This window comes from Xenopus tropicalis, chromosome 6 (genome assembly GCF_000004195.4).
Source record: "Xenopus tropicalis strain Nigerian chromosome 6, UCB_Xtro_10.0, whole genome shotgun sequence".
Lineage (NCBI taxonomy): Eukaryota > Metazoa > Chordata > Amphibia > Anura > Pipidae > Xenopus > Xenopus tropicalis.
In genome coordinates this window covers 112,562,887-112,577,587 of record NC_030682.2, presented here as the reverse complement: position 1 = coordinate 112,577,587, position 14,701 = coordinate 112,562,887, and the positions used below count along the sequence as shown (strand labels likewise).

The window sequence follows — 14,701 nt, the reverse complement described above, 5'->3', positions numbered from 1 at the left end:
ATGCAGCTCTTTACAGGACTGTCAGGCCCTTAGTTCTCCAGCTACTGCAAACTACAGATAAGAGCAAAGATGTCTGCAGAGAACTGAAGGCTGCAGACACTCCTGCTCTAAAACAAATGATGGGTAAAGTGATCTTTCCTATTATATACTCACAAATGAGTACAGGGAATGGTAAACGAGAAACAGTATTCCCAGGCCTTTCTTGCACAGTAAGAAATGTGACTTGGGAATCATAATGCACACTCAGTCCTTTACTTATCCAGTATCAAGTTGTATTTATTCGAGAACCAGTCACAGCAGGCTCACTTTGACCTGCGGGACCAATAAAAGAAAGGGATGGCGGGATAAAAACGACGCATAGATGGACGTAATTTTCACTGTGTTATGGAGGGGCATGCATGCAGAGTGAGAGCTTTCAGAGCGACATGCTGAGACGGAAAGTAACCAATAAGCCGGCACTGATTGTTTGTGTGACTTGCTGAACTGGACTGACTCTCTCTAAATTTTAGCTCAAGCAGCTGCATTAGGCCATGAAGCACATTGTTTATAGAGGTTCTTCTCCACACAAGGGCTGCTGGCGTTTACTCAGGAGCTGTAATTGGGCAAGATTGGCTATTTAGACATTTCCAGTGATATCAGTAAATTAACTAAACAGTCATTATGCTTGATAATTTATCACCAAAGGTAGAGTTTTTAGTTTTGCATGCTAATAATGCACAAGTTAAATATTATAAATGCTTAGAAGGGTGTCACTATCAGGCAGGCAAAACATTGGGTTGATCAATGGGCATATTTCTCACTGGTTGAACAGATTACCTACAGTTCACTGAAAGAGAACTCCACAGCTTTGTTCACATGTATAGGATTTTTAGGGCTTACTTTGTGTTCTTCAATTGATAAGTATGGGGCAAATAAAAAATGCTTGATCCTGCAGCTCAATAGACAAAGATCCAAAACTAACTGTGAGCCTCTATACTTAGTATATAACATTCATCAGTTTTCATTGTGGGTCCCCTTCACTGTACAATATGATCCTTATCCACTTACTGACAAGATGGCTGACAGGATATAGGATCAACCAACATAAGTTAGAGATCATTTTTTTGAACATCCCTCCAGAATAACTTAAACTCTTGGAACTCATGGGAAACTTTTTTTCGGGAAACTTTTATAGAGTGACTTTTCTCCCATTCCCATTGCTAAAGGCAATAGATCAAAATTAGGCAAATCTACAATCTCTAGGTAGGAAATGGCACAGTACTCTAAACATTCATCCTCCCTAGACTTTTAACCTCTTAAGACCTTTTTTAATTAACCAAAATCACTTTTGTCTGTGAAAAGTCACAGGAATATTGGCTTCATGCTCACTTATTACCTTACGTTCGGAGGCCTTGTCTTTTCAGAAATCACCTCTTCAGTTTGAACAGTAGGGAAGAATCCCAGACCTGGGTTCCATGTAACAGATGGGTTGAGACTGGATGAGACAGCACATATCTCTGCTCACTCCTGTGGGGTCATACTCTGGGCACCCCTCTCAATTGGATCTTTTGCCTTGTTTTACATTACACTTGATACCAGTAGGAAATATTAAACCAGTAGTACAGACAAGGGATTTGTTATCCTGAAACCCATTAGAAAGCTCCAAATTACGGGAAGGCCATCTCCCAAAGAAAAATGAAAATCTTGTACCTTGTACTTTATCCCAACTAAGATATAATAAATCCTTCTTTGACCCTGTATCATACCTCCCAACATTTTGAAAACGGAAAGAGGGAACAATGTTTCTAAGTGCAGGTGACGCTGGTTAAGATTTCTGGGCTCTCTACAAAAAGCTACTTTAATTAAATTTGTATCTTTTTTAGCTTCAGTGCAGGAGATCAAAGGGAAATGAGGGACTTTTCAGCAAGAACTCAGGACTGTGGGTTGAGCTGTCAAAAGAGGGACTGTCCCACGAAAATCGGGACAGTTGGGAGGTATGCTGTATCCGGAAAACCCAAGTTCCCAAACATTCCTAATAACAGGTCCAATACCTATACAGGACTTGCAGTATTCATAGTAACATAGTAACATAGTAAGTTGGGTTGAAAAAAGACATACGTCCATCAAGTTCAACCATAATGCCTATATATATCCTGCCTAACTACTAGTTGATCCAGAGGAAGGCAAAAAACCCCATCTGAAGCCTCTCTAATTTGCCACAGAGGGGAGAAAATTCCTTTCTGACTCCAAGATGGCAATCGGACCAGTCCCTGGATCAACTTGTACTAAGAGCTATCTCCCATAACCCTGTATTCCCTCACTTGTACTGAGAGCTATCTCCCATAACCCTGTATTCCCTCACTTGTACTGAGAGCTATCTCCCATAACCCTGTATTCCCTCACTTGTACTGAGAGCTATCCCCCCCTACCCCTGTATTCCCTCACTTGTACTGAGAGCTATCTCCCCTACCCCTGTATTCCCTCACTTGTACTGAGAGCTATCTCCCCTACCCCTGTATTCCCTCACTTGTACTGAGAGCTATCTCCCCTACCCCTGTATTCCCTCACTTGTACTGAGAGCTATCTCCCCTACCCCTGTATTCCCTCACTTGTACTGAGAGCTATCTCCCATACCCCTGTATTCCCTCACTTGTACTGAGAGCTATCCCCCCCTACCCCTGTATTCCCTCACTTGTACTAAGAGCTATCTCCCATAACCCTGTATTCCCTCACTTGTACTAAGATCTATCTCCCATAACCCTGTATTCCCTCACTTGTACTAAGAGCTATCTCCCATAACCCTGTATTCCCTCACTTGCTAAGAATCCATCCAGCCCCTTCTTAAAGTTATATAATGTATCAGCCAGTACAACTGATTCGGGGAGGGAATTCCACAACTTCACAGCTCTCACTGTAAAAAATCCTTTCCGAATGTTTAAATGGAACCTCCCTTCTTCTAAACGGAGTGGGTGCCCTCGTGTCCGTTGGAAGGACCTACTGGTAAATAAAACATTAGAAAGGTTATTATATGATCCCTTTATATATTTATACATAGTTATCATGTCACCTCTTAAGCGCCTCTTCTCCAGTGTAAACAGACCCAACTTGGCCAGTCTTTCTTCATAACTGAGACTTTCCATACCCTTTACCAGCTTAGTTGCCCTTCTCTGGACCCTCTCTAACTCAATAATGTCCCGTTTGAGCACTGGAGACCAAAACTGAACAGCATATTCTAGATGGGGCCTTACCAGCGCTCTGTAAAGGGGAAGAATAACCCCCTCCTCCCGTGAATCTATACCCCTTTTAATACAGCTCAAAACCTTGTTTGCCCTTGCAGCTGCTGCCTGGCATTGCTTGCTACAGCCAAGTTTATTATCTACAAGGACTCCAAGGTCCTTCTCCATTATGGATTTGCCTAGTGCAGTCCCATTAAGGGTATACGGGGCTTGCATATTTTTACATCCCAGGTGCATGACCTTACATTTATCTACATTAAATCTCATCTGCCACTTAGCTGCCCAGATTGCCAGTTGGTCAAGATCCTGCTGCAGGGATGCCACATCCTGGATAGAATTGACTGGTCTGCAGAGTTTTGTGTCATCTGCAAACACTGATACATTACTCATAATACCCTCCCCTAAGTCATTTATGAACAAATTAAACAAAAGTGGACCCAGTACAGAACCCTGAGGGACCCACTGAGAACCTTACTCCAAGTAGAGAATGTGCCATTAACAACCACCCTCTGTACCCGATCCTGTAGCCAGTTTTCTATCCATGTGCAAACGGCTTCACTAAGACCAATAGACCTTAGCTTAGAAAGCAGTCGTTTGTGGGGAACGGTATCAAATGCTTTGGCAAAATCCAAATAGATGATATCTACTGCATCCCCACTGTCCAGCTTCTTACTTACCTCATCATAAAAAGCAATTAAATTGGTCTGACATGACCTGTCCTTCATGAAGCCATGCTGATTACTGCTTATAATGCCATTCTCCAGTACATAATTTTGAATGTGATCCCTTAACAAGCCTTCAAATAACTTGCCCACCACGGATGTCAAACTTACAGGCCTATAATTGCCAGGCTGAGATCTTACTCCCTTTTTAAATATGGGAATGACATTCGCCTTCTTCCAATCCCTAGGTACCATACCTGATGAAAGAGAGTCTGAGAATATCAGGAACAAGGGCCACTGCAATTCTGCCCCTAGCTCTCTCAGTACCCGAGGGTGTATTCCATCTGGCCCAGGTGCCTTGTTTACATTTATCGTGTGTAACCCTTTAAGCACCATATCCTGTGCCAACCACTGTGTAGTTGGAGCTGAGGCAACAGTGAAGCTATTGGGTGAGACTTGGCCCACTGGCTCCTCTACTGTATACACAGAACAAAAGAACTGGTTAAGCACATCTGCCTTTTCTGTATCCGCTGTAACCATATTGTTATTATAACTCAATGGGGCCACACCCTCAACCTGCATCTTTTTACTATTAATATACTTAAAAAACTTTTTGGGGTTAGTCTTGGCCTCGGCCGCGATGCGCTCCTCATTTTCTATCTTTGCCTTCCGGATTGCTGTTTTACAACACTTGTTATAGTGTTTATAATCATTAAACGCAGCTACTGTCCCCTCTGACTTATATTTCTTAAAAGCTTTTCTTTTTCTCCCTATTAACTTCTTTACCTCAGAGTTAAGCCACATAGGGTGATTCTTAACACTTCTACTTTTTCTTATTAATGGAATAAATTGAGAACAGTAATGATTTAATATCATTTTAAATGACAACCATTTCTGCTCTGTGTTTTTATCAGAAAACATAATGCCCCAATCTATGCCCTGAAGCGCTGCCCTTAAGGAGCTAAAATTTGCCTTCCTAAAATTCAGTGTCTTTGTTGCCCCCGTGTAAATTTGTTTCCTGCACCAAACATTAAATGAAATAACATTATGGTCACTATTACCCAGGGGTTCAACCACTTGCACATTTGCTATACGTTCTGGGTCATTAGAGATCACTAGATCTAGTATAGCATGGTTCCTGGTTGGCTCCTCAACAACCTGTGACATAAAGTTGTCATGCAGCAAGTTTATAAACTTGTTCCCAGTTACTGTCCTGGCAGTACTATTGCCTCAGTCAATATCAGGGTAATTAAAATCCCCCATTATTATCACTTGCCCCAAACTAGCAGCCTTTTCTATTTGCAACAGGAGCTGAGCCTCCTCCTCTTCGCTTACATTAGGGGTTCTATAGCATACCCCTACAATTAGTTTGGTAGATTCCTTACTATCTGTGAGAAGCTCAACCCATAAGGATTCAGCTCCCTCTGTTAACCCCATCACTTCCTCCCTAATATTTGCTTTTAATTCCTGCTTAATGAACAGACACACTCCTCCTCCTTTTCTATTGCCCCTGTCCCTCCGAAACAATGTATACCCCCCAATATTAACTGCCCAGTCATGAGACTCATTCAACCAAGTTTCAGCGACTCCAATCACATCATATTTCCGCTCCAACGCCAGTACCTCCAGCTCTCCCATTTAACCAGTCAGTATTGGTACCAACTCACCAATTAGTACCAACCTCAACTGACCACTGAATGAGATCTCTTCTCAATATGCAAAATTTGCCAAAAATTTGTGCTTCTTTAGGTATTTGGGAGGCTAATTTAATGTTCTTGTTTCTATCAGTTCCACTTCCGCAAATCAGGCTCTTTGTCCAACAAAATTAGGGTACTGCAGCCAGAACTATGGCAAAGTGAAAGATACCACCTACATAATAGGATACCAATTATTATACAGATACAAAATGTTAGATAACACATTAGATAACAATAAAGTAATATAGGCAGGCCATACTGTGAATGTCATTGGAGTTAATACTGGTGGAAAAAATATTTATCATACAAGATTTCAGATTTTAGAGGACTAGTATTGATACAACTAAACTGTTACTAAAAATATATGTTCTGCTATTATTTTTTTATTGTATCTCTGTATACCAAAATATCCAGAGCAAACTACAATTAAAAGGTCATACATGTACTAAATATAATAGTATCTAGACTCCAAGGAAAGGAAGGGAAATGATCTAATAACACTGTTGGGAAAATCATTATTGTTAAATAGATTATGTACAGTTTGCCATCACAGATGTTTATTTTAAATGCATTTAACCTTCCAGGAACTACAGCACCTGCAAATATACCAACTATAACATGCACTTCAAGCAGGGGGTTGATGGAGCAATAATCCCGTCCCAATGACCACATTCGCTTGTGTTTCATTAACCAATTAAACATTTGATCATAAACATAGATTACTAGATAACTCCCTACTGTCTTGGGTTCTTCTGGACTGCTCTTATTTTTCAGGGTTTGTCCTGGGTTGCAATAATGTCCTTACATTTGTTGCTTCATACAACAAGAAGTGGGAATAGAGTGTGTGGTGGGAAAGGTCTCCTCAGCTATGGGACTAAGTGGCGGGACCAATGCTCTTTATACTGGACATTACTTAGGGGCACATTTACTAACCCACGAACGGGCCGAATGCGTCCGATTGCGGTTTTTTCGTAATGATCAGTATTTTGCGATTTTTTCGGAAATTATCGCGACTTTTTCGTTAGCAATACGATTTTTGCGAAAAAACGCGAGTTTTTGGTAGCCATTCCGAAAGTTGCGCAAAATCTGGCGATTTTTTCGTAGCGTTAAAACTTGCGCAAAAAGTCGCGATTTTTTCGTAGAGTTAAAACTTGTGCAAAACGTTGCGCCTTTTAAGTTTTAACGCTACGAAAAAGGCGCGACTTTTCGCGCAAGTTTTAACGCTACGAAAAAATTGCCAGATTTTGCGCAACTTTCGTAATGGCTACGAAAAACTCGCGTTTTTTCGCGCAAGTCGTAATTGCTACGAAAAACTCACGTTTTTTCGCGCAAATCGTATTGGTAACGAAAAAGTCGCGATAATTTCCGAAAAGTCGTAAAGACGCCGAAAAAATCGCTAAAAATACGAAAAAGTCGCAAAATGTTCGTTTTCCAATCGGAATTTTTCCAATTCGGATTCGAATTCGTGTCTTAGTAAATCAGCCCCTAAATGTCTTAAAGCATGTATGGCCACTCAGGTTTTTTTAAATGGCAAATCACAGGAATTCTTAGCTCAATAGCTGGGCGGATCGTAAGTAGAAATGCCCTGTTTTAAAGATCGCACTTGTACAAATATTGCCCATATAGCATAGGCAGCATTATTTTTAATATCCTCATATTTTTAGCAAGTTGGGGGACACAGATTACATGACTACACACTAATTTATTTATTTATTTTTTGCCTTCCTCTGGATCAACTAGTAGTTAGGCAGATTATGTATAGGCATTATGGTTGAACTTGATGGACGTATGTATTATTTCGACCTAACTTATTATGTTACTGTGTTACTATTTATTTATAATAGACAACAAAGTACCAATTATAAGGATATATTTTACAGGATATTCATTGCTCATTATAAATGGTTTAGAAAGCACTTAAAGCATTTAAAATTTAAGCGATAGAAGCAATGACAGAGACTGTTATGGGCAAGTTTTGAGAAGAACACCAATAGCAGCGCTGACCTTATCCAATGCCTGATATTCAAGTTGAGTTATCTAATGTCAGATAATATATTTAGGCATGGTAAAATGTCCTACTCTGGATTCATGCAATGAATATACATTATTAGGCTTATTACCTGCTGTGAAATTCAACACATGAATGCAAGGGAACTCTGGAAGTTACTGGACCTGCCAATAACATGGAGGGTTTCTTTAGCAGCTTGGGTCCATAGATGCAACTGACTGGCAAGTGTGCCTGCATTGCTGCCCATTGGGATACAATATTGCATTAGGAAAAAAACTTTTAGCCGAAAGTTAAACTTTTCTCATTTCACTGCTTGGTGTATACGCCTTAATATGCTCAGATCAATGTTCTTTGTCAGTGTTTGTTTGTAGCACCTCTAAGAGAAAGCAGCAGTACCTAGATTATATTATCCCCTCTTGGCCCATATATATCTCCAGAAACAAGCAGTCGATGTGCAGCAGATTCAGCTGTTTCTGTTTGCCAATGCGCTGACAGACTAAGACATAAAATTGCACAAAAAGCAAAATAAAATAAATGCATGCATAAACGAACATTACAACACATCAGTGACATAAAAAACAGTAAGAGCAGAACCCTGTTACTCATCCACTTGCATACAGAAAATTCATGAATATATCTTCTCCTAGGCTTAACTTGCAGCAGTATGAAGCCCTTTGGTGCCAGCATTCAAATCTCAACAATATTTTTCCAGTGTAATCAGATTTATGTGAAGGTGTTAGGATATCAGAATATATCTGCTTACCAAGCTTTTTTTTTATCTTTTTTGCCTTAGGATGGGGTTGGCATTGAAGAGAAGCTGTCTTTAAGAAGAGTGGCGGTGGTAGAAGACTTCTTTGACATTATCTACTCCATGCATGTGGAAACAGGGCCCAACGGGGAACAGATCAGAAAACATGCCGGCCAAAAGAGGACTTACAAGGCTGTGAGTACAAAGACATTCTCAGATGTGCATTCCCAGCACGTTCCTAGCACATGTTAACATGTTAGCTGACTTCTGTTTATTCGTAGGGAATATGATGATAACTAAGACCAGATAACGGGGGGTAATGTAATAGGAGGTTTAGTCCAGCTTTAATAACACACCACAGCCAATCAGACGTTTTCTTTCAAACAGTGGACCAGTAAATGCTTCTTGCTAATGGGTTGCTATTATGATAACACCTAAGAAATGCTGCATATTTATGAGAATTAGAAATAGCATTTTAATTAAAAAGTGTAGTTCAACAAATAAAAAAACGTAAATAAAATGATTCCAATTTACTGGGCTTAAGATCTTTGCTTTTATTAAAGCTCTTTGAGGGTGAATCTTGTTGCATATTTCAAAGTGTTTCCTTAATAAACTGCTAAACATTAGTGATGCATTGATCATTGGACTGAGGGAGGTTTGGGTCTTATTCCTGGTGACCTTCGGAGAGTCAGTTAATCTCCCTACACTTTAGAATGTGTTATATAACAGTCGGGGAACCAACGCTATATTAGAATAAATATTGGCTACAGCAATGATATTTTCAAACAGAATTGCTTTGCAAAAGTGATTGTTTATGGGGAAACTTCAACAATTAGTAAGAGAGTATTTATGGTATTCAGCTTTAATGTAATTGAGCAACCAAGAACTGCTTCACATCCACCTTTTTACATCATCATTAATGTATGGCTTTGCTATTACATACAATACTGTCACAGCTTAGTTCTATGGCTATGCAGACTTTCCAATATAAAGCATAAGTACTATAGAGCTGCCCATGCCCAGGAAGATCTGACCACGTGGCTAAACATTTGCCAGTGACAAGATCACTTAGCAAAGTGGGATTCATGCTTGGCCAACTGGATTAAACATCTTGTCTGATTGATATCTGAATGAAACATGATCAGATATCAACCAGAGTTGTAATAGATTTGGCACCATGTAGGCACCTTTAGTCTAGAACTGTGGGTCTGGCACCTTTAGGCACATCTAAAGGCAAGTTAGTTTATGGTAAGGGGGCTTTTTTTTTAACTTTTCCTGAAAGATCAGCCAGAGGGTCATTAATAGTAAGTATTTAGGTAAACACTTATTTGCTACCCTAGGTACTCTTAGAACTATGGTGGAATAGCAGAAATGTAATGTTTTCCCATGTATGTATATATTTATTCACATTGCGCTACTTATGCACGTAGCAGTGCCATACCTCCCAACTGCAGGACAGGCCCGATCTTAACAGCTCAGCCCGCAGTCCCAGATTCTTATTGAAAAGTCTCTCATTTCCCTTTGATCTTCTGCACTGAATGCCAATAAAGATACAAAGTTACTCAAATTAAATTAGTTAAAGGAGAAGGAAAGGCTAGTAAAGAGTTAATCTCAAGCTGCAGGCATACCTTCAGTTCTCTCAATAGTGCCCTTAAGTCTCCCCATATTTCTCCTGTTCAGATGATCAGAAGCCAAACAGGAAGAAAAAATGCTGAGCTGTGTAAAGAAAGTTCCCATAATGCCTCACTCCTGCACCGAAACCAAGTGTACATGCTCAGTTAGTAAGACTATGAGTCAGCTTCCTGCTGATTGGATCAGATCAACATTCCTAAGGGAGGGGAGTGAGTTCTTAGCATTTTTAAGGGAGGGGGGAGCAGGAGAGAGGAGACAGCAGAAAGCTGCGTGTCTGTGGCACATGAATTACAGACACAAGAAATCTTTTGACACGGAACTCAGTGCAGCGTTTCTGTGAGTGCTAAAGCTGGCCACACACGTGGCGATTTTTGATCTTTCGTGCGACCATCGGTCGCCTATCGGTCCAACCCTCCACTGACGTTCAGGGCTGAATCGTCAGATATGGAGGTAGAAACAATAGGATTTCTACCTCCTTCTGCAGATTCAGCCCTGAACATAGATTTCGTACGATATTATTGGTGCGTGTATGCCCAGCTTTATGGCTGTATTTACATAGACCTTTCTGATAAAGCTTACATAGTTTTTACCTTTCTTTCTCCTTTAAAGGAGAAGGAAAGGTTAAGGCACTTGGGGGTGCCAAAATGCTAGGCACCCCAAGTGACTTAAATCGCTTACCTTGTACCCTGGGCTGGTGCCCCTGTTTGGAGAAAACCGCACCAGCCCGGGGTACCTGCAGCGCTTCCTCTTTCCACCTTCGCTCGCGCGCGCATGCGCAGTAGGGTGAATAGTGGAACTTAAATTATAAAGTTGGCTTTTCACTCTACTGCGCATGCGATTGTCCGGGGAATTTGCCGGCAGCGCGAATACGAAAGGAGGAAGCGCTCCAGGTACCCCGGGCTGGTGCTGTTCTCTCCTAACAGGGGCACCAGCCCGGGGTACGGGGTAAGCAATTAAAGTCACTTGGGGGTGCCTAACATTTTGGCACCCTCAAGTGACTTAAGGTGGCCATACACGGGCCGACTATAGCTGCCGATATCGGTCCCTTGGACCGATTCGGCAGCTAATCGGCCCGTGTATGGGGAGAGCAGAGCGGCCTGGCCAACCGATATCTGGCCTGAAATTGGCCAGATCTCGATCGGCCAGGTTAGAAAATCTGGTCGGATAGGGGACCGCATCGGCTCGTTGATGCGGTCCCCGATCCGACTGCCCCATTGCCGCCCACATAATCCGATCGTTTGGCCCCAGGGCCAAACGATCGGATTATTATTTTTTTTACCTAAATGGTCCCCGATATCGCCCACCCGTAGGTGGGGATATCGGGGGAAGATCCGCTCGCTTGGCGACATCGCCAAGCGAGCGGATCTGCTCGTGTATGGCCACCTTTAGCCTTTCCTTGTCCTTTAAGTAGCTTCTGGCAGAGCCCAGAATATTTAACACCTGCACTTAAATACAATTGTATCTAATAAGATATACAGGTCGCTTAAAGCTTAAAGGACAATTTTACCTTCATTTGCAAAACTGTAATAACTCAGAAAACAAGATCCCAAAACCCTGCCATAACCTGCCAAAGTTTGTAAAATGGGAGTGGTTATTTAGGGGGTGTGGTTGCAAAAATGGGCTTATTCAAACAATATTCAGACATTTATTTTTGTGCCTTTTTGCATTTTTAAAATGTTGGGAGGTATGTAGCTCTGTTCCTATGTCCATTACCTTGGACTAGAATTACTGGGGCAATGAAAAGCAGGCTATTCCATTGCTAAATGAAAAAAAAGAAATAAAAGCAAATTCTTTGCCAATATAGCGCGTTATGAGAGCCATTTTGGCAATGACTCTTTTGATAGAATATACATGTGTAAATGTTCTCTTTAGGCCAAAAAACCATATGTATCAATCAACACCCATAGTGGCACACTGTTGAAATGCTAAAAAGTGCTACACACTGCCTTCTGTGACTTCCATTCTCTATAAGAAAAACCTTCAGTAAATTTTCAGACTTTTTTTGGTCAGATATATATATATATTCTAGAGGGCTTTAGGTGTTTTGCAATCAGATGAAATCACAGATGGCAGTTTGTGGTGCTCAGAAGTACCACACCTGCTATCAGCCCCACAGTTTAGCCAATAATTAAACTCATTTTATGTTTTGACTAGGGAGGATAGCCTGGGATATGTGATAATATAGCTGCTATATTTTACCTATGTATCCCTTTATCTAGGGTTTAAAATCAGGTAAAACACCACATATACATCCCTTTAGCTGAAGAATAATAACTGCCAGCATGCTTAACAAAATAAATTCTTATTTGGTCCTGCACTCCCCTGTACATATACAATTACAGTAAGTGATTGATTCTGCTGCAATTTATCCATTATCATAAATGACTTCCTCAGAATTGTCAGATGACAGCAGCTTTGAATGATCAGTGAAGACCATTTCAGTTTGTTGGTAAACCTGTTGCTTATAAAAAAAAAGGTGCTGTTATTTTAGCCAGGCGAATCCTCAGTGGAAATAATTACAATAGGCTTGGACATCTGCCAGTAGCACTGAGCAACCCACTGAAACACTACCTGAACCAGGGGATTTCCTCAGCTCACGTCTAATACTTGTTCTCATGTTCTGTGTGCGGGAGGGAGGAGAAAACCAGCTTCAATAATTAATGGCTCAGAGAAGGTAAACAGGCACTACAAAGTCTACAGGTGGACTCTGGGTGCCATTTCATGGGATTTTATTATGAAAAATAACACTTCTCTCTTGCTAGTCAGCATTCTGTACCAATGAATTCTGTGCAGTAAAAATGTGTATGCAATTACAATAGTCTCTTTTGTATCTGGTTAAAGTCTTGCCCATGGGTTATTATTTCTTTTTGATGTAATTGCTAAATTGTTGTTTTTCTAATCATTTTAGGAATATTGTGTACAAATGTAATTTTGTGTTACTACAGATCCAGTCACTCAGTTTGGCCTAGGGTCCCACACAGTATTGTTTTGTCTTGATCTTATCCTACTTAAGGAACCAATCATTTTCAATTACATGTTTGGTACATGTTTGTTTCAACTACTGATAGTCCAACCAGGGTTTATTGCCCCATCTGCCCATAAGCATGGCCAATGTAAATTAGAAGCACCATGTGTGAAGCTGACAGCAGCAACAGCCAGAGATGACAGTCAGGAAATGAAGATAAGCTGCTGCTCCTCTTTACTTGTTTACCTACACTCCCTGACATGGTGCCAATTTCAGACACCTTAGTTAAAGGAGCAGTAACACCAAAAAATGTATTTATTTTAAAGAAATTAAACTATAATGTACTGCTGCCCTGCACTGGTAAAAGTTTTGTGTTTGCTTCAGAAACATTACTAGAGTTTATATAAACCCTGGTGTGTAGCCATGGGGGCAGCCATTCAAAGGAAGAAAAGGCACAGGTTATATAGCAGATAACAGATAAACCCTGTAGAATACAATGGTGTCTTATCTGTAATCTGCTATGTAACCTGTGCCTTTTCTCCTTTTTTCCAGCTTGAATGGCTGCCCCCATGGCTACACAGCAGCTTATTTATATAAACTATAGTAGTGTTCCTGAAGCAAATACCCCAGTTTTACCAGTGCAGGCCCACGGTACATTATATTTCCATTACTTTAAAACACTTTCATTTTTTGGTGTTACTGTTCCTTTAAACTTTAAAGTTTACAATTTCTTATACAATGAACATAATGTATTACCAAATTAATTTATTTTACATAATTATTAACCAATGTGGCAGTCAGAGTACATTTTAATGAAGTGTTAATGGCCACATCCACTTTCTTATGCTCTTATCCAGTGGTTTCTTAGTTTTAAGGTCCAAAATTTGGTCTGAGCCCAACCTTAGGTCATACCAAAGTTATAAATATATAAAAAACAGTGCTGTGTCCACTACCACAGCTAATAAGTGCTTATCCGAAATGACCTTCAGGCTTCCAAGGAACAAAATGTGCCTTCACCCACTTTTACTTTAGGCTGGGCCCTCACACCCATGGTGGCTCCAGGCTCACGTAGAGGTTAGACCCACAGTTTAAAAACACTGCAATACACAAATGATCAAAATAATTTTACAGTTTTGAATTTCAACAGAAATAGTGCGCTTTATTGCTAACATAGAAAGCACTAAGCTGCTCTCATTAAAGGGATCGGAGATCTAACAATGACCTACTTTGTTTAAACAGAGCCCATTATTTGTATGTCTATAAGTGCCTGTGGGGTTATAATCTTCTCAAGAAAAAGACAGCAGTGATAATATTGCCAGTATATCCCACTGGAGTCCAGTTCACAGGATGTTCCATGCATCTTGTCAGGATGTCCACAAGAGCTAATCAAGCCTCAATATTACTGCAGCTCTGACTAGCTCCTTTAACCTTTGATTTCTTGGAAACATTAGCCTGTATGTATACTGTAGATGATAATTAAAGACTCCAGTGGTTCATTTTACTTATTTCACTGTCCAGTATAAAAACGCCTCTATATAATGCTGCAATAATAAACCAGCCTGTAAATGTAAAATTATAATTGGAACAATCTATGAAATGCAAATGTGATATACTTAATATTTCTTATGAATACAACTCAGTTTGCAGGAATTTCTATTCTGTAATTTACATACATACTAAGGAAAAGTAATTATCTGGTTTAGCATGCTAGGAAATAGATAGCACTTCTACAGAAGGATGAGTCTATTTATTTTCCTTCTGCATTTGCAAATAC

At 40.3% G+C, this 14,701-nt stretch overlaps 1 protein-coding gene across 3 annotated transcripts in view; it reads left to right on the top strand.

The window, feature by feature from the left end:
- Positions 1–14,701, top strand: part of nol4 (nucleolar protein 4) — a 150,394-nt gene that overhangs the window by 71,122 nt on the left and 64,571 nt on the right. For all 3 annotated transcript variants that reach the window (XM_031903924.1, XM_031903923.1, XM_031903922.1), the window contains exon 2: positions 8,376–8,525. In XM_031903924.1, coding sequence (XP_031759784.1) covers positions 8,376–8,525 — 150 coding nt within the window. The remainder of the gene's footprint in view (positions 1–8,375; positions 8,526–14,701) is intronic.